The 26080-nt window shown below is 49.5% G+C and overlaps 1 protein-coding gene across 2 annotated transcripts; it reads right to left on the reverse strand.

The window, feature by feature from the left end:
- Positions 1-552: 552 nt before the first annotated feature.
- RAB5C (RAB5C, member RAS oncogene family) lies at positions 553-25033 on the reverse strand. Of its 2 annotated transcripts, none has more exons than XM_004434465.3 (6): positions 24920-25033; positions 5307-5561; positions 3594-3745; positions 3283-3405; positions 2329-2422; positions 553-1479 (listed from the first exon to the last, which is right to left on the reverse strand). In XM_004434465.3, exons 2-6 carry the CDS (start codon positions 5470-5472, stop codon positions 1364-1366), a joined length of 651 nt encoding a protein of 216 aa, XP_004434522.1. In that variant the 5' UTR covers positions 5473-5561; positions 24920-25033; the 3' UTR covers positions 553-1363. The 2 variants fall into 2 exon arrangements, with proteins under 2 accessions (XP_004434522.1, XP_087297310.1); XM_087441184.1 differs by lacking the exon at positions 24920-25033 and adding an exon at positions 10062-10792.
- Positions 25034-26080: the final 1047 nt, after the last annotated feature.

The raw sequence follows: 26080 nt of genomic DNA on the forward strand, positions 1-26080 counted from the left end.
CCAAGCATCACCTGGCTCCAGAACCAGCAGAGGGCCCTGAGAGACCAGGGACCAGATGACTGGACCTGGTGTGAGGGTGCTGTCTTGGGCTTCTGACGAGTCCAAGGTTCCAGAGGTCATCGGTGTTCCTTCCTCTTCAGGGAGGAGGGTAAGAGGACCCAGCCCCTCATGGGTATGGTACAGACTAACCAAAAACCCCCAAAGATGTTGTTTATTTCTAGTGTTTCAGAGACCAACTATTTTCAAATATAAACTGCACATCACCCCAATATAACCTGCAGGGGTTGGGGAGAGGCAAATGCAAGACTTGCAACTTCAAACTGGGTGAGATTCAGGCCCAGGTCACTCTTACCTCTGCTCCCACCCAGTTACAGCTGACAAGAGTAAGGGCCTCTTTCTCTTGGTTACCATGACCACCAGCATCCCCTCACTGGTGGGGGGGGGGGGCTTTTGTTTAATAGGATTCAATAGTTCATTCTGCATTAACTTCAAGTAAGCTAGAGAGGATATGGTCTGATAAACTCCACCAGAGAAAGACAAGGAAGACAAGCGGGAGGTCGATCGATCGGCTGACTATATTGACAAGATACTGATTGGTTACATGTTGAAGAAAACATACAATACAAAATACAGAAAAAGTTGGTTCCATCCCCTCCCACTCCCCCCCTTACCCACCCACCCCCAAATACTCATCATCGTGATTTTGTCAGAACAGGGCTCAGAGCCAGAGGTCAGGGTGACCAAGGACGGGGGGGGGGGGGGGGGGTTGTGGGCAATGGGTTCATGGCTGTCACAATAACGCTGTGGTAATGCTGTGGTTTCTCTCCCGGCTCTGAGTCAGGGGGTGAGGGGGGGCCGCAGCCTGATGACAGCCAACTGAGGGAAGAGCTGCCTCTCCCTTCTCTAGCCCCAGCGCCTGCCCCACCGCCCAGAACCAGCCCACTCCAAACACAGTAAGGATATGGATGCTCTTGCTGAGTCTGCTGATCAGCAAGAGGGAAAGAAGGACAACTGCTCCAGCCCCCCCCTCCCCATATACAAGGGTGGGGGACAGGGGTACGTGGCTACTACCAGCAAAGGAAGAGTGGGAGAGCAGTAGAAAGGGCAGGAAGTGGGAAGAGCAGAAGATCATATATATTAAAAAAGTGACTTAAGACTTAAAATTGAATTAGTATTTGTACAGAAAGGTGCAGGTGGAATAACTCACTCCGGCCTATGATCAAAATTATACGGAGAAATCATGGTGGACCCCTCCCCCTGCCCCCCCAGTGGTGGCCCGAGTCGTTAAGTGCGATTGGTTAGATTGGTTCCAGTCGGGTCGTTCAGGCGGAGGAGGTGGGGGCAATGGGCAGGCAAGGGGGGCTCAGTTGCTGCAGCACTGGCTCCGGCTGGCTGGGTTGTTCTCCTGGAGGTCCACTCCTCGGTTCCGGCCCGGAGCACCAGCTGCATTTTGGGGCTCATTCTTGGGGAGCTTCTTAGCTGTTTGGGAGAGGAGGGAAAAATGCATTTGTGGGGGTACCCAGATACTCTCTCCCAAGTCCACACGAGGAGAATCTGGCCTTTACCACCCAACCAGTGATGACTAACATACTGAGGGCTTCGCTTCTAGGTGCCAGGTGCATTCTGAGTGTTTTGGGAAACTGAGACAAAGAGAGGTTAAATAACTTCTCCAGGACCAGAGTTAGTAAGTGGTAGAGCGAGGATGGAACCCAAGCAAGAAGAGTCCCGAGCCAAATGAGCTAAAAGAATCCTAAGAAGTGGGCAGGGGGAGGGTGATGTGGGGCTTTCGGTGGGTGGTAAGCTAAAGGGTCAGGAAGTGACATGTTGAGACTTTGGCTCAGGCTTTAGAAACATCTGGGGGAATTATCTGCATCTGGAAGTCAGATAAAGAAGAAAACAATTTTACCAGAATATTAAAATGGTGAAAGATCTGTTGGTGAAGGGACCCCATAGACCTCCTACAGAACAGCAGATAAGGGCCGGCCCCGTGGCTTAGCGGTTAAGTGCGCACACTCTGCTACTGGCAGCCCGGGTTCCGATCCCGAGCGCGCACCGACGCACTGCTTCTCCGGCCATGCTGAGGCCACATCCCACATACAGCAACTAGAAGGATGTGCAACTATGACATACAACTATCTACTGGGGCTTCGGGGAAAAAAAAGGAGGAGGATTGGCAATAGATGTTACCTCAGAGCCGGTCTTCCTCAGCAAAAAAAAGAGGAGGATTAGCATGGATGTTAGCTCAGAGCTGATCTTCCTCACACAAAAAAAAGAACATCAGATAAGCAGTATGCCCCTGGTGGGGGGAGGGGAGGAGAGGCACCTTACCTATTGCCATGAAAATTTCATTCACGTTCATTGCAGTCTTTGCTGATGTCTCCATGAACAGCAAACTGTTGTCGTCTGCATAGGCTTGTGCTTCCTGATTTGGATGGAGGTGAGAAAGTGGGTGGCAGGGAAATGTTGACAGTTGGCAGGGGCTGGGGTCCAGGATAAAAACCTTCCCTGATCACAGTGCCTTATACACAACAGAGACAATGCAGGGGTTTGCAGGCCTCTGGCCTTCCTGCTCTGGGTCCCCCTGAGACATCTGCACCATCCCCCTAGCTCTCCACCTCACGTACAGCACCTCTCAGCTCACAAACACTGGCACATGTCTAACTCAGGTTTCTCTAATAAGTTTTCCCTGCCTTCTTGCTCTTCAAAATCAGTAGGCTAGGAAATACTCGTAGAACGTTATCCTACAAATACACCTGCACATTTGGACAAAAGCACAAAGAATGTGGATTTTGACTGCAGCACTGTTTCAGGTCTTTTGGTATTACAAACAACCTAGAAGTCCATCAGTTAGGAACTTCTAAAAACTAAATTATATATACAGTGTATAGAGCACGCTCCCATCTGGGTAAAGAAAGGGACTCATACACATGTGCTGTTCCTGGAAACACCAGAAACTATGTGGAACTTGGGGGGACTTTCCAGGGTTAGAGACTTAAATTTCATTCTATATACCTTCTCTTGTACTGTTTAAATTTTACTATGTGCATATATTACATGAAAAAAAGTATTTCTTTTTCAGTGAGTTTCATTAAAAAGTCAGTTTACAGAAAAAATAAGCAGAAGCTTCAGCTATCCATACGCACACATACCTTACTGCCAATGACAGCAGATAAATGCTCTCCTCTGCCTCCCAACGTGGGCCTTCCCAAGGCCCCTGAGCAGCCCGGGGGAAGCCTAGTGGAGCTGGCTTGCTCCTCCCTGTAAGTCCTGTCCATGCCTCACCTGGAATTCCACGGCTCTCTTGCTGGCCAGGTCTGCCTTGTTACCCGCGAGCGCGATGACGATGTTGGGGCTGGCCTGCCTCTGTAACTCCTTCACCCAGTTCTTGGCCCGTGCAAACGTATCCTGGGGAGACAGGGCCAGAATGTCAAAGGGACAGAGGAGGCATTCTGCCCAGGGCCACTAACTAGAAAAGCTCGAGCTGGAAGAGCCAAGCTGTCTAAGACTCTGGTGAGACAGCCCCAAACAACAGAGGAAATCTGCCCACACCCCACCCAGCAACAGAGAGTGGAGAAGTAAGAAAAAGTCTTTACTGTGTTGGTGATGTCATAGACCACGATGGCAGCCTGGGCCCCCCGATAGTACATGGGGGCCAGGCTGTGATACCGCTCCTGTCCAGCTGTGTCCCAGATCTCAAACTTGACTGTTGTGTCGTCCAAGCAGACAGTCTGTGTGAGGAAGGCCGCTGTAAGAGGGAAGTGGTGTTACCAGGCAAGAAGGAGCTGGGGAAGCCACCCCCACCTATCTCCACTGTGGCATCCGGGCTCTGGCACTTACAAGCCTTCTGCTGAGGCGGGCACAGAAAAGCCCCCACGCAGGGGGCCAAAGCAGGTCTGAGGAGGGCAGGCGGGAGTCTGCATTCTGTGTATTTCTCGAGGGGGCTGGGGACTGCACAGGCTTTACAGACCCACACTAGGCAAGGGCAGCAGGAGAGGGAAGCCTGCCTGCACTCAAGCCACTTCGGGAGCACTCTCTAAAGGGAAATGCGGCAAGGGGCAGGAGAGGGAAAGCCAGGGGAAACCTGACTCCAAGCTCAGAAGGGTGGGCCCACCCGCTCCCCTTCGTCCTCCTCCCTCCCCTCAGAGCAGTCCTGCTAGAAACCTCACTGCTCCCTCAGTTTGCTCCGGCCCACGGTGTCACTGGCCTTTGATTTCCTAAGGACACTCTCACACACTTAGCTACGCTGGGGACGCCTAAAAGTACATGCTGTTCCAACTGCCAGGTGGAGGCTGGGTGGCCGGCTTCCCAACTGCCCCTGCCACCTCCAGGCACGCTGGCTAGCCACCACCCCCAGCTTTGACCTCGACCCATTCCTGATTGGCCACCCTGTGGCTTGACCTTCAGGGAACACAGTGACCCTATCTTGGTCAGAGGAGGCAGGGGAACCCACAGCGCTCGTGCAGATGCTTCAAAGGAGGAGTCCGAGAGCTGGGATAGGCAGCTGGGGGTCCCCTTTGCCCCGGGATCCAGCAGAGGATCCTGGAGAGACCTGTGTAGAAAGCTCACTCTCCTTGTCTGCCCTGCCCCCACTCCCTGAGGGGCCTGGGGCACCGGCTCACTTCCCCCTCTCCAGCTCCTGACTCGAGTGCTGAGGAGGCAGCAGAAGACTGCTGACACGACCCATTTTGTGTCCAGCTGCCTGGAAACCTCCTGTCAACCAAGAGGGTAGAGAAAGGATGACTCAAGCCCAAGGTCGGTCCCAGCCCCTCGAAGCTTACTGGCCACTGAGGCAGAAGGCTGAGTCCAGACCCTTACATCCTAAATGCTGACCACTGGGAAATCAGTGACAGGCTCTGAACTCAAGAAAGAGTAAAGGTCAGCTTCAGAAAGACCAGCCCATTCACCAGGCCATTTCCCCATTCTGGAAAGTGTGAGAGGCCAGGGCAGCTGCACTGCCTGGCAAAGCAGGAAGGACCCTCAGAGATCCAGACCCAGCTTCTCCCTTCCCAAAGGCTGGGTCAGTGGAAGGGTCCTAGTCAAGGCCACATGAATAATAAATAATAAAGAGGCAGAACCAGGAGGACAAGCCAGTTTTTGACTCCCAGCTAATTCTTACTAGATGCTTGTTGGGACTCTGGCATGGAGACCAGCCGTTGGATGCGATTCCAGAGCCCAGATGAGGCAGAGGTGCTGCCGCCCACCGCAGGCGTGTTCATTCTCTCTTGGCAGGCAGCTCCCTTCTCCTCAGTGCCAAGGCATTTCTCTGGCTCACCTGGAGCCACCCCCACTCCCTTGTGCCCACTCACCTCCAATCGTGCTCTCCTGGTACTCGTGGAACTGTCCTTTGACAAAGCGGAGGACGAGGCTGGATTTGCCCACCGCGGACTCCCCCAGTAGGACCAGCTTAAATTGACAGATCTTGTTCCCAGCGGCTGGTCCATTGGGTCGCGCTGCACCTCCCCGACCCGCCATGGCCCGTCCCGCTGTAGTGGTACCAGTGAGCGTGGGGGTGGGGGCCGATGCTATGTGAAGAGGCACTTACTGGGGAGGGGGGTCTCCGACTGCAAGGGAGAAATCAGAAGAACGGGGTCAATCCAGAGACTCTTTCAATCACAGGCCTCTCCCTTTGCCCTCCCTCGATGACCTGGCTGACTGCCTCCCCTCACACCGACTCCCTGGCCCCACCCCAGAAGTTAGGGGAAGAGCCCTAACTAGGCTGTACTACACGTCGGTTTGCTCTCCAACCATCAGCAGTAAAGAGAAAAGTGGTCTTCCAACTTTAGGCTCATGGTTCTGAGCAAACACACTGACTTCCCAATCCCAAAAATGTACCTCCACATACAAATAAACACACAAGAGAGGAATGGGCATATGCCAGCCCAGTGACAGTTAAGTCAACAGGCTCTTTAGGGTACCAAAAATCGCCCAGGAAGACACTAGGATCCAGGTCAACAAACAATGAACCCGCAGTCTGGTAGCTAAGATCACAGCCCTCTGTGCAAAGCCAGAGTGGCAGGTGAGGCCGCCCAGAGCACAGGGAGTCCCAGTAGAAAGCTCCTCAGACAAGGTGCTTGGCCAACCTCGTGGGCAAAATAGAGACAAGGGCCTGGCCAGCGCAAGGTGTTATCAAAATAGCCATTTTGTCTTGCCATCTCTGGAAGGACTGACTGACTTTCTCAGTCTGAGGCTGGACTGTGCACTGGAATCAAAGCCTCATTTCACTCCCTCATCCTGAGCCTCTTCCCCCCCAGTTCTCTCATTTTTGATGGGCCAGAAGTCTCACACACATTAAAAAGCAAAACACACACAAAACCAAACACACACCAAAGCCAGAGAGCTCTCTTGGCAGCCAGAACGGCTGCCAAATTTCCCTTTTAAATAGAGACCTCAGCTCCATTCTCTCCTGGCAGAGGCCGAGAGCGACGCAGAGGAAGAACAAGGGGGAGGAATGGGAAGGTGGGGACAAACATGGGGCTCTAAGACCTGCACCCCCAGCTGGTGTTCCAGCCCCGACATCTTAGTTGGTTAGCGACAGCTTCGGAGGCGCAAACTTGCAGTTTTTTAAGTTTTAGAACGGCGAAGAAGGATGAGGAGCTTATCTGCAGAAGCCTCTAGAAGACTTATACTAAAAGATATCAGAACACATAAAGAATGTTTTACAAATGAGTACTGTGAGTAGGTATTACGTCCTGAAGACTCGGTACAGCATTTGAACCCAAGCTGGAAAGAAAAGGTTTTGATTAGACTGCCCCTTGCATAATAGAGTCTATGCAGGACGGTCTTCAGAACAAGACGCCAAGGACAGCCCTGACCTGTCCCAAGCAAGGGGAGCGCACCCCTTACAGTCAGAGGACGGGCATGGAAGTGAAGAGGGGCATCTGTGGGCAGCAGGGGCCTGTGCTCACGCTGGAAGCTGACAGCAAAGGGCCTGCTTTGTTCAACCTCAAAGCGTTCTTCACATCCGACTTCTCCCAGCAACTCATTTAAAAATTGAGCTTCAGGAAGAGTGATTCACTAACCAGGAACAACAGTTTCCTTTCTGGACAGCACCAAAGGAAGAGGTTTGAAATGGGGGCCACCTCTTCCCCAAGAGTACACGGAAGGAAGTATGGGGGGGGTCTCAATTAGTGATAAGAAATGCCAGTTTTGAAATGTTTTATAGTTTAAGATGCTTTCTCTTTTCACCCCAAATGATGTTTGCAAGATTCTACAGCCCTTGAGGCAAAGTCTGTGCTTTTGGCTTCTCTGAGATGCCTTTCTCGCAATGCCTACATACACACTGAGAATTCAAAGTGTGCTTACCAAATGAAATAATGTTCAGAGACAGCTAACATTTACTGAGCAGTGCACAGCCATTATCTCCTTTAAGCCTTAAAACAATCTTCCATTTTTCAGATAAACAGCCTGATGCTCAGGTGTTAGATGCCCTGCTCAAGGCCACCCAGCATACAGGTGACAGAGCCTGGATGCAAACTTGGGTGGCCTGCACACTCATTTGTCACCCTGCCATTCTCCCTGCTGCGGGAAGAAAGATGGAGGCAATGCCCATCCTCTGTGTTTGGCTTCAGGTTGCCGGGTGAATGAGAATCTCTGTTTGTGGCAGCAGCTTTGCTGGCCCAGCAAGGTCTGGCTCCCGCTGACAGCCCCAGGGATCTTGCACTCCCTGAGTACTCCCAACTGTGGGAGGAGCCGCCCAGGGCCAGGCAGGGAGACAGCGACAGAGGGAAACCACAACAGAGTTACAAGTTCGTTATTACCACTGATACACATGACACATAATCTTGGCAGGGCAAGAGAGTGTGGCTGGGGCACTAGAGAAGGAGGTCTCAACAAGTGAGGAGAGAGGAACAGAAGACAAAGTCCCCAATTCCAAAACAATCAAAGCAGCTGGAGCTGAGGGCTCTTGGGGTGGGGAGTAACCAGCACCTACAAGTCAAGAAAAATAGAAGCAACATCTAAGTCTCATCTCTAGCAAACCAATGGGTTTCCAAACCTGCCTAGATAATCTGATTTTAATCTGATTTTTTCAACAAGCCAGAAGGAGAGACAAATATGTCTTATTTGTGGTTCTTGAACCTCTCTGCACATCAAAATCACCTGTGCAGCCAGCCCCTGGAAATTCAATGAAGGTTTGGAGGAGGGTTGGGTATCTGTATTTTTTTAAAGCGCTGTAGCTGCTCCCCCTGGCACGAACTGGCTGGTGACATGTTCTGCCTGAATGCTGCTCCTCTCTTCCAGAGACACCTGAGCAGGCACACACGGCACTTTTTATGGCCTGCTGCCTCGTGGTTTCCCTGGCCCCACTTGGTGATCAGTGATCACATGAACAGAGGTGCCAAACCTTCCCAGACAATAAAGCATGGAGGACGCAGATTTTGCCAGGAAGGGCGCACAGAGACATGGGGGTGTCTGAGACAGGCAAATGCCACACCCAGAGCCCCAGGAAGCTTTATGCCTTCCCTCCCAAGATTGGGAAACGGAGAACATCGGCCAGTCAGGTGGTAAAGGTGAATTCATGCAGTGAGCTGGCCTGCCCCCTGGGGGAAGGAATCTCACTGTGGGAATCTTTCCTCCATAACCAGTGGCAAGCATCATCCACGGGTGCAGTCAGGTGATGGAATTATAACCAAAAATGGCATAGTAAAAGTCTTCTTGCAGACAAAAATCAAATTCTCTTTAAGAGCCAAAGTAGTAGTCAAAGTTTCTTACAAGATAGAGAATGAGGGTGGGCCCGGTGGTGTAGTGGTTAAGTTCGCATGCTCTGCTTTGGCAGCCTGGGGTTCTCAGGTTCAGATCCCAGGCGTGGACCTACACCACTCATCAAGCCACACTGTGGCGGCATCCTACATACAAAGTAGAGGAAGATGGGCACAGATGTTAGCTCAGGGTCACTCTTCCTCAAGCAAAAAGAGGAAGATTGGCAAGAGGTATTAGCTCACGCCAATCTTCCTCACTAAAACAAAAAACAAAAAAAACCAGAATGAGCCAAAGATTCTTTTTAATTAGTTTCTCCAGCACCATGAAAAACACACAAGTAGGATGAATTTCCTTCTGGATATTATTATGAAGCTGCTCAAAGTGAGCAGAGCTTCAAACACAAGGTAAAAGACTCTCCTTGAAATGACCCACTCTCCCCACCCTCCAAATCTTAGAACACTGGTTTGTTTACAGGCCACTGAGAATGAGCACCAGTCCCACCCTCATGTCTTCACAGGAAATGGGAGAGAATGTAAGGATCTGGGGGCACCCTACACCTTTTCCCACAAGCTACATGAAAGGGCAGATGGGATCCAAGCTCCTATACACTCTGGCCCCGTGAAGAGGCATAATGGGCATATGCCCAGCCAGTTCTGGGGTCAAGGGTGGGAGAGAAAGAAAAAGAAAAAGCAGGACACTGCTCTTCCTTGCTCTGGGTTTCCTCTGCTCTGGACACTATATATGGGTGGGTCTCAAACTTTTTTTCATCAGGATCACCCAAGGCATTTAGAAAATAACCCAGATCGGGTGCCGGCCTCATGGCGTAGTGGTTAAGTTCAGTGCGCTCTGCTTCAGCGGCCTGGGTTCAGGGGTTTGGATCCCGGGCGCAGACCTATATCACTAGTTAGCCATGCTGTGGTGGCGACCCACATACCGAATAGAGGAAGACTGGCACAGATGTTAGCTCAGGGCTAATCTTCCTCAAGCATAAAAAGAGGAAGATTGGCAACAGATGTTAGCTCAGGTAGAGTCTTCCTCACTGGAAAAAAAAATGAAAGAAAGAAAGGAACCCTGACCAACTGAATTAGAATCTCTAGAGGTGGAGTCCTGAAATCAATGGTTTAAAAGTAAGCTCCCCAAGTAATTCTAGGCAGCTGATTTAAGTAAGCACAAGCGTTATAGTTGATACAGGAAGGAGGGAATAATACAAGAGATAGAAAGGCACCCCCCAGATCAGCGCCGTGGACAATACAGATCGGGGCGGGGCTGATTGCTGGCTTCACTCAACAACCGAAGCCGTCTCCAAGACACCAGAGGCTGCTGGAATGTCGCCCCTCCCCCTAGCCTCCACTCAAAATTTTCACCTTTCTCTTCTTTAATCCATGAAGTCACCCACTTCATACTTTTTGTCCTTCCTGGTACAAGGGTGAGCAATTCCAGTTGATGGGTGTCTCTCATGCTTCCTGTTTGCTTCAGAGACTTCCTCTAGCTGACAGTCCCGGCACAGCCTGGATCAGTGAGCTGATTAGGGAAACCACTCAGACTCTGTTGACCAGAGGCTGGGCTGAGACTCACTCAAGGTTAGTCCAGAGGCCCCGAGAACCAAGTGACCCTGCCCAGGGCCCCCTGGAGGCGGTTCTGGCCAGCGACTCTTCATCTACACTTTACTCTGGAAAAAAAGCATTCCTGAGCATTTACCACCACAAGAGTTGGGCAAGAGAAGACGACAGCAGAAGCAACTTGTTAGCTCAAAGACAACGAAACATGGGACACAGGAGGAGAGGTAATCAGGTTCAAAGGCTAAGGTGGAAGACATTCAAAAGCCCAGACCAGCCGGGGAGATGACTTACCCATAGACTTGAGAACACAGCTCTTCCTCAAAGGGGAAACCCCCCACTACCGGCACACAGGACCAGAGGGCAGACGCACAGCAGGACTACCCAAACCTCTAGCTGGTGTGGACCCAGAGGAGAGAAGAATCTGAAGCAATACAGCCATGAGCCACATGAGGTACCTGCTTGCCCTTCCCCAGCACAACTAGCAGGTCAGGACTTGGGAGACTGAACTGGGTTCGGTTAAAGCCTGGCTCCACTGTTTATTAGCCAAGTTATCTGAATAAGTGACTGCTGTCAGCTTCAGTCCCTTATCTATAAAATGGTATTATTTAATACTAATCACACAGGGTTGCTGTGAAGGTTAAATGAAACAATGCACAGCGTGCACAGCACAGTCTAAGGCTGAAGGTAAGATTACAACAAAGTGGCAGGTTTATTACACTAAAAGGCTAACGAGTTTTGACTCATAGGTTGTCAAAGCTCAAAAGGTCCTTGAAGACCTAATCCTCCTCTTTCTAATTACAGAGAAGGAGATGAAGGTGAAGGCAAGTGACCTGCCCAGGGTCAGAGCCAGGTGATGGCAAAGCCCAAGTCCAGGCCTCATAACTCCAGCAAGGCTCCCCCATCAGAGACAGAAAACCCAAGAATATTAATAATGTCATTACAGCCACCAAGAATAACGGGGGCTACCACCCTCTACGTATGCTTTAATAATATATGGCTTTTAACTATGGAAAAATGAGTTTGTATCAAATTTTAAAAACATGCTGCTGGATAGAAAGGTCTATATCTTGCTATGGGAGGTAGATACACGGATGTGTAGAAATGTAAAAATCCACAGAGGTGTGCACTTAAGATTTGTAAGCTTTGCTATATGTAAGTTATATGTCAATAAAAAGGCAAAAAATGCTGCTAGTATAGAATTTTGCATACAACAATGAAAAATTAAAGCTTAGAAATGATACGAAACCAATCTAGCTCCACTGTATATAAAACATTCTCTACCTCCTCTTTAGTGTAAAAAAATTCAGAATAATAGAGACAATCAAATACATGATGCCTGACTTAGAAGAGGATGGGAAGAAAACAAAGATACCCAAACAAGCAAGGGGCAAGATAACAGGATTCAGCACAAATATGATCGCTGCATATACATTAAGAATATATTTATTGTTTGTACTTAACTGTGGGCTAAAGAATTTTAAAGTTGTTTAAAACTTCATGAGATTAACAAGAGAAGCCGAGATTTATGTCTTTTCAATGGAGAGAAAGGTTACGATGGTGCGATGCTCTGCACTCCCCAGCCAGCCCAGAGAATACCTGCAGAGGAAAAAGGGGTTTAGAGGTGGGGGGGCTGTGTGGAATCAGACGGGTGTCTTCCCATACGACCAGGATTATGGGATTGCTACACATCGGGCCTGTGTCTCACCTGGAGAATGTAACAGAGGAAGCTTGGCCCTGGAAGCCAGAAGCTTAACAGCCCAGGTTGAGATCTGGGGAGAATTCTGATGGGGTGTGTCAGGCCAGGGCTGGAGCTCCTCATCCCACCAGGAAGTAGCAGGCTTAGGGGACATGGCAGCAGGAAAGGAAGGGGGTGCTGCCTTTACCCAGCCACAGCAAGATGACTCCCTTTCCAGAGTAGGAGAGTGAAATCACCCTGGAGGGGGACTCAGCATGAGCTGGGTCCCCCACCATGGGGACAAGCCCTTGAATCTGCCCCAGCCCACCCAACTCCCTTAACTGGAATCAGTTTCATCTCACTCTCCTTTCAATGATAAGACTCTTCTGGGGCTGAGTGCCTAGATTTCTACACCACAGTGAGGCCCCGACGGAGTCCACAAGAGCCCCAGCCGAGGCCACCAACTCCACCAATGCCTGCAAAAGGGGCCAGTGTGCAGGGGCACCAAGAAGCTTAAGCCCTGGGTACACATGACCAAGTGGTCCTTTACCACACTGTCTGGGCTGAACCTGGAGCTCTGCTAGGAGTCAGCGGGACACAGCACGGCTGCCCCTGCAGCCCTCTCCCTTGTGCAGGAAGGTTGCTGTGTCACTCAGGACACAGGCCAAGCTAAATTAGGTGGAAGCCACCCTTGAGGGACCAACCCCCAGCTTCCCAGGGCCCTCCCCCAGCACGAACACCAAGAAATCCTTCCCTGATCTCCACGCCGCTTTCTCAGCTCTCGACCACGACCACACACGGGTTCCCCAGAGAGGCTGAGAGAAGCGGAGTCAGCGCTAACTTTCAGGCGGAGGGTGGAAACCTCCAGTCCCTGCTCCCTCTCTTCCTGTGCCCACAGGGAGGAAGACTGCTGGAGGGCAGGGGGGACATCTCCATGTATCTGCTGACACAGCTTGGTCAGTGTGGTCCGCCCGTGCTGTCCACGGAGGGGCCTCGGGATCCACGGGCAGCTCTAGGATTCTCATACACTGTCCCCACTGGCCAACAGAGGAGCCAGGCGTTTGGTTGGCAGGGGAGTGAGGAAGGCCAGACAGACAGGGGACAGCCTGCAGCTGCACCAGGCAAGGCTCATCCTGCCTACTGATTCTCAGAGGCAACAACAATGACATTCCTGAGACTACCGTCTCTAAGAAGGCCTGGCCTCTAACTCAGAACACCTCAGTCAGCAAGGTTGTGGCAGATTCTCTGGCCCCATCTAGGGCAGCTCTCTGAGAAGCCTCAAGCAAAAGCTCAATCTGAAGTCTGGCACTTTCTTCAGCACGATCCACACACATGTCCAGCTACAGGGCGTGGTGGCGATGGGACTGAGGCTGTGTGGTGCTCATGCCCCACCACTCAGCTCTTCACCTGCCAGTGCCGGGTGGGATGCAAAGAAGAGAGCCAGCCAAGGCACAGGCTCTCCTCTGGTCCCAACCTACACCTGCTGCGGTCCCAGGATGGAGCACGAGTCACGTGGAAGCCAGTCAGAGAGGTGCAGAAAAGCAGCTGCTCCACCAGCCTCACAACTACCCTGTGCAGTAACTATTTACTTAGGACAGTTCTAACTGGAATCTCATCAATGCAGGCTCCATCTTCCCCTGCGTCTTGAGAGGGTCCAGGACAACTGCCACTTATGCTGCTGCCCCAGACCCAGAAAGACTCCAAGAACTTCTGTTGAAAGTCACGGTCATCAGCAGCACCTGTTCATCCAACTACTCATACCAACAACTACAACTGACACCTCTCACATACTCTTCCTGTCTTTACAAAAAACAAAAGAAAGCCAATTTAACTCACTGCTCTCTTTGTTTTGCCCGTAGCTCCTAAACAGAAAGCAGAGGGAAGAGGTCGTGTTTGAGAGGAGAGCAGGGGAAAAGAGAATCCGATACTAGCAAACCAAATTCCTCTTGCTCAGACACCACATACACTGTGGTCAGAGGCTGCCCAAACAACAAGCAACAAGGTCAAAGTTCCCACTCTGGGATCTGAGGGAGGACGGCTGCTCTCAGGAGCCTGGGTGCTAAAGAACAATATTTTAGGCCGACTTTTTCTTTCTTAATTTTTGCTGAACAAATGTAGAAGGGTGCCAGGGGAAGACAGCAAGCAATGAATGGACCTCAACAAGTTTCAGTAAATCACACTTCTACTTCCACAGTCCCAAATTTTCATAAGACTGTTATAGGTTTCATAAGACTGGCAAGAGGTTGGAAAACTTGGGGGCTTGAGGGTTGGGAGTGAGAAAGTGAGAGAAACTAAGGGCACTATTGCAGAAGAAGGGCTGGACTATGAGTTTCCTTTGTTTTAACAGCACATAACATGAAACCTGACACACAGTAGGTGCTCTAAAATGTGGTAAACCAAGCCTGCAACATAGGCACGGCCTGGTTAGATTTGGCAAGGGAATGGGGCAGCTGAAGGCTTAAAAACACATCCATCTGCGGGATGGCTCCGATTCCCTAACAGAGCCATAGCCCAGCCGAGGAGACGCCTCACTACCCCAGATGGGACCTCTCAGGTCCTTCTGCACAGGGGCTGAGAGCACAAGTGCTGGAGTCAGAGAAACTTCAGTACAAGTCCTGAAGCCACCACTTACTAGGGTGACTCTGTGCTGTGTCACTGAACCCATCTCCTTACAGGTAAAATGGAGAGACTAGCACCACCCATCTCCCATGGCTACTGGGAACGGATGCATGTAAGACTCTTAGCAAAGGGCCTGGCTCAGAGCAAGCACTCGGTAAATGTCCCCAAGTCCCTACAAAGGAAGTGAATTCCTCAGTTGGAATGTTCAGACACTATTCACACATGGCTTTTGCTTCCAATTTCCCTAGACCCCATTCTTCAGTGCCCCTCATTTGGAGAGAACGCTGAATAGGACAACTGTTATGGCCTGAATGTTTGTCCCCCCCTTAAAACTCCTATGTTGAAATCCTAATCCCTAAAGTGATGGCAGAGCCCTCATGATTGGGATTAGCACTCTCTTAAAAGAGGCTCAGAGAACTCCCTCGCCCCTTCCACCAAGTGAGGACACAGGAACAAGTCAGCAGTCTGCAACCTGGAAGAGGGCCTTCACCAGAACCCAACCATGCTGGCACCCTGATCTTGGACTTCCAGCCTCCAGAACTGTGAGAAATAAATTTCCTCGTTTATAAGCCAGCCTGTCTGTGGTACTTTGGTACAGCAGCAGGAGAAGACTAAGACAACAACTTTCACCAGTGTCCTAGAAAAAGGACCAGCTCATAGCTGATGTCCTGCGTCCTGTCAACAACCCTAACCTTGTATTCTCTGGATACTGGCTTCTAGAGCCACAAGAATGGAGAGGGGGACCACCACCATCCAAAAAAATCAGCATTGAGTTAAAGCCCGCAACCAGGAAAACCATAACTCCTTAAAAAAAAAAAAGCCCCACAACACAAAGCATCTTAAAGCCCAAATGCCGTTCCTTCCAGCTCAAAGCCTCTTTCAGGAAAGGGAAGAAGTAGTTCAGTTGTGGAGAGGGGGAGGGGACAGGCCTAGGACAGCTGACAAAGAAACCAGAGTTCCTGTTAAAAGCCAGGCTGAAAATGCTAGAGGTTTGGAAGTGGCGTCATTAATCACCACGGCCTTCTGAGCAGTTCGAAGAGCAATGTGATGACTAGGAGAGCAGCCAGGGTGAGGGAGGCCACCCACGCCCTCCCCCATGCCTGGGATGCTTCTGACAGAGCCACCTGAAGGGGACACACACGGAGCTATGAATAAAAGGCAAGAGGCTTGTAAACTAACTCCGGTTAAGATCCCAAGTTAGTGTTTCCAGCAGAGCTCAGGTTACACATCTTCAGAGGGATGACAGTACAATGGAAGGATTTAAGCTATTCAATGATTCAGGATCACAGCTCAAAGTGACAGCCTGCCTTGCGCCTGCCTAGAGTCACAAACCCTCCCAAAGGGGAGGCAGCAAAAGAACACTGATGCAGACCACAGGGACTCTCTTACAAGACCTAGGGTCCTGGAGGGTTTGGCTGGAGAACTTAGCACCTGAAATAGATAACGATTATGTACCTCATCTTCCCAACTGGATAGTAAACTAGAGTAAACACCAAATCTGACCACTTTGGGATCAGTCAAAGCATCAGGCAGCGGTACGAGAAGTGTGAGTGGGTGAGTGCAGAAGCAACAGGCTGCTATTGGGGTCAACGCCCAAGATTCTTGCAGGGTAGATTTCCCAGGTGCATCTCCACCTCACCTAACTCTGGAGTCTTCAGTGACTATGACTGACCGTCAGGAGAAGAAACAACTTGACCCCATCCACAGAACTCCATATCAACACACTGGAGAGGAAATGTTTGCTAAAAAGGCAGTGGCCCTGAACAGACAGCTGATTCTAGGACTGGGGCAGGAAATATACCAGGTGAGCCTGGAGCATCTGAAAGAGCTCCCAATGACCAAAGCTGGAACAATTTGAGGAATAAAATAAACTAGTATTAGATTATAAACCAAAGTGTAAAATAAATATCCATGAGTCCATACTGATGTAAATAAATAATTGAATAAATAAACAGGGGAGAACAGACAAATCTCTCGTGTACGAGAATTCCAAATAATTCATGTAGACACTCTGCCCTCGAGGAGAGGAGCATAACTGCCCACTCTCCAAGTGTGGGCTACACACAGTGACTTCCTTCCAAAGAGGACAACATGAAAAGAGGGAGGAGACAGTAACTTTACAAACATCACCTCAGCCGAGTGACCAAGGTGGATGTCGACAGTGGTAAGTCATGTTGACAGTACATACCCTTGATACGATGTGATCAGAATGGTACTTTACCTCTGTGGTCTTCCTCCCAAAAACCCATAACTCCACTGTAATCATGAGAAAAACATCAGACAAATCCCAATTGAAAGACATGCTATAAAATACCTGGCCAATATTCCTCAAAATTGTCCAGGTTATCCCACATGGTCATCTCAATAGACGCAGAGAAGGCATTTGACAAGATACAACATCTATTTATGATAACAACTCTCAACAAAATGAGAATAGAAGGAAAGTACCTCGACATAATAAAGGCTATTGATGACAAACCCACAGCCAACATCATACTCAACGGGGAAAGACTGAAAGCCATTCCTCTGAGAACAGAAACAAGGCAGGGCTGCCCACCCTCACCACTCCTATTCAACATAGTACTGGAGGTTTTAGCCAGAGCAATTAGGCAAGAAAAAGGAATAAAAGGAATCCAAATAGGTAATGAAGTGAAACTCTCACTATTTGCAGATGACATGATTTTATATATAGAAAACCCTAAAGAATCCGTTGGAAAACTATTAGAAATAATCAACAACTACAGCAAAGTTGCAGGGTACAAAATCCATCTACAAAAATCAGTTGCATTTCTGTATGCTAATAATGAACTAACAGAAAGAGAGCTCAAAAAGATAATATCATTTACAATTGCATCAAAAAGAATAAAATACCTAGGAATAAATCTTACCAAGGAGGTGAATGACCTATACAATGAGAACTACAAGACATTATTGAAAGAAATTGACGATGACATAAAGAAATGGAAAGATATCCCATGCACGTGGATTGGAAGAATAAACATAGTTAAAATGTCTATATTACCTAAAGCAATCTACAGATCCAATGCAATCCCAATCAGAATCCCAATGACATTCTTCACGGAAATAGAAAAAAGAATACTAAAATTTATATGGGGCAACAAAAGACCCCGAATAGCTAAAGCAATCCTAAGAAAAAAGAACAAAGCAGGAGGCATCACAATCCCTGACTTCAAAACATACTACAAAGCAATGGTAATCAAAACAGCATGGTACTGGTACAAAAACAGACACACAGATCAATGGAACAGAATTGAAAGCCCAGAGATAAAACCACACATATACGGACAGCTAATTTTCAACAAAGGAGCTAAGAACATACAATGGAGAAAGGAAAGTCTCGCTGGGAAAACTGGATAGCCACATGCAAAAGAATGAAAGTGGACCATCTGCTATTGCCATTCACAAAAATTAACTCAAAATGGATCAAAGACTTGAAGGTGAGACCTGAAACTATAAAACTCATGTAAGAAAATATAGGCAACAGACTATTTGACGTTGGTCATAAAGGAATCTTTTTGGATGACATGCCTACCCAGACTAGGGAAACTAAAGAAAAAATAAACAGGTGGGACTTTATCAGATTAAAGAGCTTCTATAAGACAAACGAAACCAGAATCAAGATGAACAGACAACCCACCAGCTGGCAGAGAATATTTGCAAAACATACATCTGACACGGGGTTAATCTCCATAATATATAAAGAACACACACAACTGAACAAAAAACAAACAAACAACCTGATCAAAAAATGGGCAGAGGAAATGAACACACACTTCTCCAAAGAAGATACACAGATGGGCAATAGGCACATGAAAAGATGTTCAACATCATTAATCATCAGGGAAATGCAAATCAAAACAACACTAAGATATCACCTCATGCCCCACGCCCGTTAGAATGGCTATAATCACCAAGACAAAAAACAACAAATGTTGGAGAGGATGTGGAGAAACAGGAACCGTCATACACAGCTGGTGGGAATGCAAACTGGTGCAGCCTCTAGGGAAAACGGTATGGAGATTCCTCAAAGAATTAAAAATAAAGATGCCCTATGATCCAGCCATCCCACTACTGGGAACCTATCCAACGAACCTAAAATCAACAATCCAAAGAGGATTATGCACCCCTATGTTCATTGCAGCATTATTCACCATAGCCAAGAAGTGGAAGCAACCTAAGTGTCCCTCGACTGATGACTGGATCAAGAAAATGTGGTATATATATACAATGGAATACTACTCAGCCATAAAAAAAGACAAAATCGTCCCATTTGCAACAACATGGATGGGCCTGGAGGGAATTATGTTAAGTGAAGTAAGCCAGAAGGAGAAAGACAAACACCATATGATCTCACTCATATGTGGAATATAAACCAACACATGGACAGAGAAAACTGTATTGTGTTTACCAGGGGCAATGGGGGTGGGGGGTGGGCACAAGGGGTGAAGGGAGTCATATATATGGTGATGGACAAACAAAAATGTACAACCCAAAATTTCACCATGTTAAAAACTATTAAAACATCAATTAAAAAAAAAATGGTCAAGATGGTAAATTTTATGTTGCGTGTATTTTACCACAATAGAAAGATGGGGGGAAAAAAACTGTCCAGGTTATCAAAAAACAAGGAAAGTCTAAGAAACTGTCACCGCCAAGAGGAGCCTAAGGAGACACGACAACTAACTATAATGTGGTATCCTGGATGGGATCCCGGAACAGAAAAAGGACATTAGATAAAAAGTAAGGAAATCAGAATAAACTAAGGACTTTAGCTAATAATAATGTACCAAAATTGGTTCACTAATTGTGACAAATGTACAACACTAATGTAAGATGTTAATAACAGGGGAAACCGGGTGCAGGGGTTTGTGAGAAAACTCTGTACTACCTTCACAATTTTTCTGAAATAAAGTTTATTTTAAAAAAAGGCAGTGGCTCATCTTGTGACCAAATGAGATCCAAGGACTCCAGGTACCATAAACTCACATTCGGAAAGACGAGTTAACTTTACACAGAGATGGGCTGAGGGGTGTGCAGGAAGGGGGTTGGTGGGAGCCAACTTTACACAGAGATGGGCTGAGGGGTGTGCAGGAAGGGGGTTGGTGGGAGCCAACTTTACACAGAGATGGGCTGAGGGGTGTGCAGGAAGGGGGTTGGTGGGAGCCACGTCAATAGTCTCAAGGTGAGCAGAGGATAATACTCAGATTCTGCAGGCAGGGAGCAGGGGAGCTTAAAGCCATACCTGTGGATTACACAAGGGAGGGCTGCGCTGACCACTCTCCATCTCAACAGCTGCAGGCACCACCTTCTTAAGCCCACCCTCACTCAAGAATGAGCCTTGTGCCAATGTGCAAAGTATCACCCATGGACCAGAGTTAAATTCACTTCCGTTGATCCTGCTAAGTCCCGGCCTGGGGGCAGTGCTGCCTGACCACACACGGCTGCAGAAGTACAGTGACCAGACGCACATGCTGTAGAAGTTGGTCAGCAGGGCTGTGCATGGCCAAAGCCATGCCTGCCTTTTCCTACGAAACCCTTCACTGGAAACGGAGATTTGGAGAGCTCTAGCCTCTGGAAGTTTAGTTTGTGACCTGTCCCCACCCCCTCCCTCATCTGAACTGTAACATTCCTCCTGTTTACCTGTTTGCTCTCCTATCTGTGAGCAACTTTCCAGAGGATGGACCGAAGAAACGGCCCAGGCTTTGGGATCAGATGGGTAGGAGTGTGAATCCCAGGTTCCCCACATCCAAGCTGCGTGAGCTTAGGAAGAGTGTGTTCAAGGAGATAGGCAGGCATTTGCTTCAGGGGCAGGTGTGAACGTCTGCCCCTTCCTTTCACAACCGCAATGAGTGGGCCGACTATGCCGGGTACTATGGTAGATACTGGACACACAGAGATGAAACAGGACACGATCTGTTTCCCTACAGGGCTCACACACTAGACAAGGAGGAAGACCAGCAGCAATGAGAGGAAAGCGCAGGGAGGAGAAGAGCCCGCAGCCTACCTGGGGTAACGGAAGGCTTCACAGAGGAAGTGATGTTTCAACTGAGCTTTGAGATGCAGCTCTCAGGCAGGAGAGGTGGAGAAGGGCCTTCCAGGCAAAGGGAAGAGCACACACACAGCTCAGAGATGGGGCAAAGGAGGCTGGGCTGCATAGGGATCCGAGCACAGCTTTTTGATTTTTTTTTTTTTTGTGAGGAATATCGGCCCTGAGCTAACATCTGCCAATCCTCCTCTTTATTTTTTTTGCTGAGGAAGACTGGCCCTGGGCTAACATCCATTCCCATCTTCCTCCACTTTATATGGGATGCCGCCACAGCATGGCTTGACAGGCAGTGCGTCGGTGTGCTCCTGGGATCCAAACCGGTGGACCCCAGGCCGCCGCAGCAGAGCGCGCACACTTAATCGCTTGCACCACCGGGCCGGCCCCAGCCTTTTGATTCTGACCCCTGCTCTGTCACCCTCTGCCGATTTCCCCACCATACACAGGGATTAAATGCAGTATCTTCCTCCTGGGGTTGTGGTGAGGATTACTGGAAATAGTACAGGCAAAGGGCTCAGGAACAATAAGCAAAGCTCAAAAAGTTTAGCTTTTCTTGTATTATTGTTGCTATAGACAGGAGATAGGGATATTTACTCTGAAAACTAACCTCTTATAACACCAGGCTATTAATGCAGAGCAGTCCTTAAGAAATATTCCAATTCTCCTCCGCCAAGGCTCTTGAAAGCACTATTACCTGGATTTGGGGACATCCTAGTTTACAAATTCTACCTGAAGCAGTGCTGCTCAGATGGCCCCAACAAAAGTACCCCTGACCCAAGTCAGGGAAGAGAAAATGCAAAACCCCATGAATCCAGCAATCAGCCTGCCGCAACCAAAACGTTGTCCTCAAGTTTCCTGTTTTAGCTTAAATTCATGCAAACTTTGCACTCCACTCTATCGTAGATCCAGGACTGTTTTAATACGAAAATGTTTAAAACTGAGTAAGACTGAAGTGCCTAGAAGATGCAAAGACCTCATCTAGTCTATAGCTCTGAATATCCACAGTACATGACCCCAGCAGGGTCTGAGAACCCCAGTGGGAGAAGCACAATCATGGCCTTACCATTCTCTTCTGTAAAATGGGAATACAACCCACATCAATTCTGTTCAATATCTACCACACGAAACAATATGTGAAACCATCCAGCAGAGCACCAGGAATCACAGTGACACTTGGTACAAATGTTGAATCAGAATCGTAGGGATGAGTTATGATGTACCTTCAAAACCCCATGGACCCATAAAATTGCTATTTTGTGAGCATCTATTCTGTGCCAGGGACTGGACTAGCTCCTTTACCCTTTGTTTCTAATTCTGCAAGATACTTTGTATCCCCATTTTACTGGAAGAAACAGAGGCTCAGCAAGATCCAGTAACAAAACCAAGGCCATGCAACCGGTACCTGGGGGAGTCCAGATGGCAACTCAGGTCTGGCTGACTCTAAAGCTCTTACACCTTCCACCTCACCACATCACCTCTCTGTTTACTGGGCAAGAGTTAGAGGAAGGAGGTTCTTTCTAAGAAGTACTTGCTTGGTGGGCTTGAATTTAAATTTATGACCCTGCTCTGTTTCCATGTAAATTCTAGTGAAAGGAGCTCCTGGTAGAAAGCCACATTCTTTCCACCTGCAAGCAGCAGGCAGCACCAAAGGGGATTCAGTAGGCTAAGCAGAGGCTGGCTCTGCTGGTTCCCTATGCCCTTAACCCTGCCCAGAAGGACCCCTGAGTCCACCCACTTTTACTTTCATTTTCTAGCCATCATGACTTTCAGGTTGCCAAGAAATTAATGGCACGCAGATGTCAGCAAACTCTTGGGCCCTGAAGAGTTCTGACTTGGGACTCATAACTGCCATGGTCCCCAGAGGCAGAGGAGAAGGGGGTCAAGGAAGAGGATAGGAGGATGGGGTAGGGGTGGGGAAGAAAACCCGAAGCAGAGGAGGAGTGTCAATGATGAGGAATGCTAAAGGGCCTGCACTTGGGCCACTGCTGGCTCACCCTGTATGTTCATGGCTTTAACAAACAAAGGAGGGCCCACTATTAGGGAAGACAAGGCACATCTAATCCCGAATCCCAAGCCTCGGCTCTACCACTTTCTACCTGTATGATCTAAGGCAAGCTACTTAAATTCCTTCAGCATCATCTCTAAAGTGGAGATACAAATCCCACTATCTCCCAAGACTCTCGTGAGGAACACGTGGGAAAACAACTTTGCAACTTCAAAATGACATAAAAATCAGTTGTTGCCACTCCTCTATAGTATAAAGGCAGAAAAAGGCTCACTAGTTGTAAGAGGCAAGGAGAGGAACCGCATCAGAGAGGAGGGGCTTATGTCCCACACAGAGCCCTCCCTCTTTCTGCCAAGCAGTGTCAGATCTCTGCTTGGACTCTATAATCTCTGGATGCCAGAAGTGGCTGCCTAACCACCCCAGGCACTGGTGCTTTCCTGTCTCTCTGAGAGCTTGTCCTTCAAAAGCCTGTTTTGGAATCAGAGCTGGGAGAGCATGTCCACACAATGAAGGTCCGGTCAGCCTTGGAAGGCTGGCCAGCCTCATCCTAGGACTCCCAAAGAGTTCCGGAAAGCACAGCCCACTACCGACAAGGTAAATTTGGTCCAAGACCAGTGGCCAGTGAGCAGTCAGGCCTCTCTGGCCCTGCTCCTTAGAGGCACAGGTTGACCAGATTAGAGAAACTAGGTTGGCCGGAGAAGTCTCCAACAACCCTCCAAAGAAACCCACACAGGTAGAGAGCTTGTGATCCGACTGTTGACCCCAACAATGAAGGTTTTTTGTTACCTAATGAAAAATGAAATAAGTGCATCCCAGGTCTAGCTCAAAAGTGTGCTGGAGTCAGACACTGGTGACTGTCCAGGAGTCAAAAATATCTCAAGGCAAAACATCTTTAGCACTTGTAAGTGGCACCCAAAGGCAGTAAAGGTGGCCCAGAAACTCCCACAGATTGCACAGCCCTCCCTCCCTTCCTCTGCTGTAGATAGCAAGGGTCAGTCATGGCCTCAAAGAGTCAGGCTGCTCTCATTAAGGTACAGTCTCTGGCCTGTACTTTGGCCACATAACAAGAACCTCCCAGCTTGGTCTGAGACAGCAGCCATTTCACACACCTAAGTCCCAGGCAACAGACAAGGATCAGATGTCAGTACGGGCTGTCTCTTGGAAAGGCTGGGGGGAACCAGCACTTTCTGGCATGTATGGAAATACCCTGGGCTACAAAAATTAGCAAATTAAGAACGCAGAGATGCCACTGTGATCTCAACTTATTCCTCTGTAATCTACAATTTGTCCAAGCCCAGAAGGGATTAGAGATAGACCCTGGGACTATAAGTGGCATGGACCTGTTGATCAGGGAGGTGATTGTGTGTGTTTGGGGGTGGGAAAGAGATAGCCCAGGACTCTTCAATTCCAGACTCCTCATTTTTGGTCTCTCTCCTCCTCCCTAAAGACCAGCAGACAGCAGTCCCAGGAAGAGCAGGCCTCTGAGACAGCTTGAAAACCACTCACATGCTCTGAGAGAACAGGACTGGGCCTGGAGCAAGGGGGGAGGAGGAGGGGAGACAGAAGATAATGAATGGGCAGATCCACCCTGATCTGTGATCTGTAGCTAGGATTGAGCAAACCTCAGCTAAATTTTTCAGAGGCAGGAAGAAAGATATACTAAGAGAACAACACAACTAGAGAACAACATAACTAGAGGACAAAGCTGGGGGTGGAGGGGACAAGACAAGGAGAAGACAGCTCATTCCGAAAAAGTGACCCAGACTTTAAACTCTGCTGAGATCTTGGTTGGCTCTCTGGCTTGAGGAAAGAGAGGAAGTAAGGAGTTGTGGAAGCGTGTGGAACGGTCTCAGCCAGGACCCCCCCCCACCCCCCCAGGAAATCGAGATAAAATTCCTCTAGGGCTGGAGGGGACAACTGTTTTTGTGGGACGGGGGAAGGAAGCGGCGTACTCCTAACCGCGTCTAAAAGAGAAGGGGGACAGGCTCCTTCACACCTGGCAAAGATTCTTCCAATTCTGGGAGCAGAGGGAGCGGAACTTAGGGTCTCTCCCTCCCACAACTGAACTAGACAGGCCAGAGGAGAGCCACGTGGGTCTCCCTAGGCTCACGAAGGGCAGGTAAGGGAAGGAAAGAAGGACCCCCCTCTTTGGCCCGACGCCTGGGGAGTCCCTGAAGAGGGGGCTACGGGTCGGGGGAGGGGTCAGTATCTCCCTAAGCCGGGGTTGGGCGGGAGGAAAGGCTGCCCCGGAGAGGCTTCAACGCAAGCGAGACACTGGATCCTGGGACAGGAACACTCACAGCGGCTCCGGGGCGGCGGCGTTACTTGTGGCCTGGGCTCAGACAGGCTCCGCTCCTCTCCCCCCGGCGGTGTCCCAGGCTCCGGCCTCCACTTCCGCCTTTCAGCCGCTCCGGATCCGGATCTCCACCTCCGACCCGCCCCTCAACACTCCCAGGTGACTGACAGGGAGGAGAGACCAATGGGAGGCATTCTTGGCTGACTCACAAGCGACGCCGGTGGGGGGCGCGGGAGAGGCGGGAGGGCGCGCGCAAGGGACGGCGGGACTTGTAGTTCGCAGAGCTGGGAGGAGCCGGTGGCCGCCTGGGATTTGGGCTTAGGGTGGAGCCGGCTGCCGACGAGGCGGAGCCCGACCGGGAACTTTTTAAGGCCAAGCGTGCCAACCGCGTCACCGCGGGTTCCAGGCAGCCCAAGGGGAGGCGGGCGGCAGAGCGTTGGAAGAGGGCAGAAGGCTGTGTGTGCAGAATTGGGGAAGGAAAAATATGGTGTGAATGAATATGCACATGAGGCCGCGTGGACCAGTCCTGAGGCTAACCCAGAGAAGCCCCTGTCCGCTCTTTCAGGCCAAGTGAGCTCTGGGAACTAGATGTTGGGAACATTCTTTGATGGGGAAGGTGATGGAAGCACTGTAGGAGGGGTTCTCTGGAGGCTGCTGGGTGAGATCAAAGGGAGAGCTCTTGCCACTGCCCAGCCGTAAAAAAGGACCCTCCTCCTTTGGCTCGACCCCAAAACACACCAGGACCACCTCTGCCTCTGCCTCTCCCGACCCCCAACCAGAACCAGCTCTTGTCTCTGATGCCACATATGGAGCTGGGCCACATCTGCCCTGACTTTGTTTGCCTCTACCTTGCCCTCCATATTGATCAGGACTATTTCTATTTTTTCTGCTCCCCTCAATATGGATTAGGACCATTTCTGCTTCTGCCCACCCCCTGCCCGCCAACACAGACCAGTATCTCCTCTGCTTCTGCATCCCACCCCCAGGGACACTACTCAAAACCTGTATGGAATCAAAGCTCACCCCAGAGACAGCTGTGGGCATTGTTCCTATGACACCAGCGAACACCGATCAGACTCTGGAGCCTAAGCTGGAGAACCGACCTACCTACCTGGAACAATCTGCCACAAAACTGCCCACACCTAGTTCCATCTGGGCCACAGGG

This window comes from Ceratotherium simum, chromosome 16, assembly GCF_057802395.1.
Source record: "Ceratotherium simum simum isolate JZ-2026a chromosome 16, ASM5780239v1, whole genome shotgun sequence".
In the NCBI taxonomy this organism is placed as follows: Eukaryota; Metazoa; Chordata; class Mammalia; order Perissodactyla; family Rhinocerotidae; genus Ceratotherium; species Ceratotherium simum.

Bases quoted from the DNA above. Each gene is read 5' to 3' on its own strand.
- RAB5C (XM_004434465.3), bottom strand. From the start codon at position 5,472: ATGGCGGGTCGGGGAGGTGCAGCGCGACCCAATGGACCAGCCGCTGGG. The intron at 3,746-5,306 runs GTGAGTGGGCAC...TCCCTCTTACAG, and splicing joins CCAGGAGAGCACGATTGGAG to CGGCCTTCCTCACACAGACT. The intron at 2,423-3,282 runs GTGAGGCATGGA...CATCCAAATCAG, and splicing joins AGAGAGCCGTGGAATTCCAG to GAAGCACAAGCCTATGCAGA.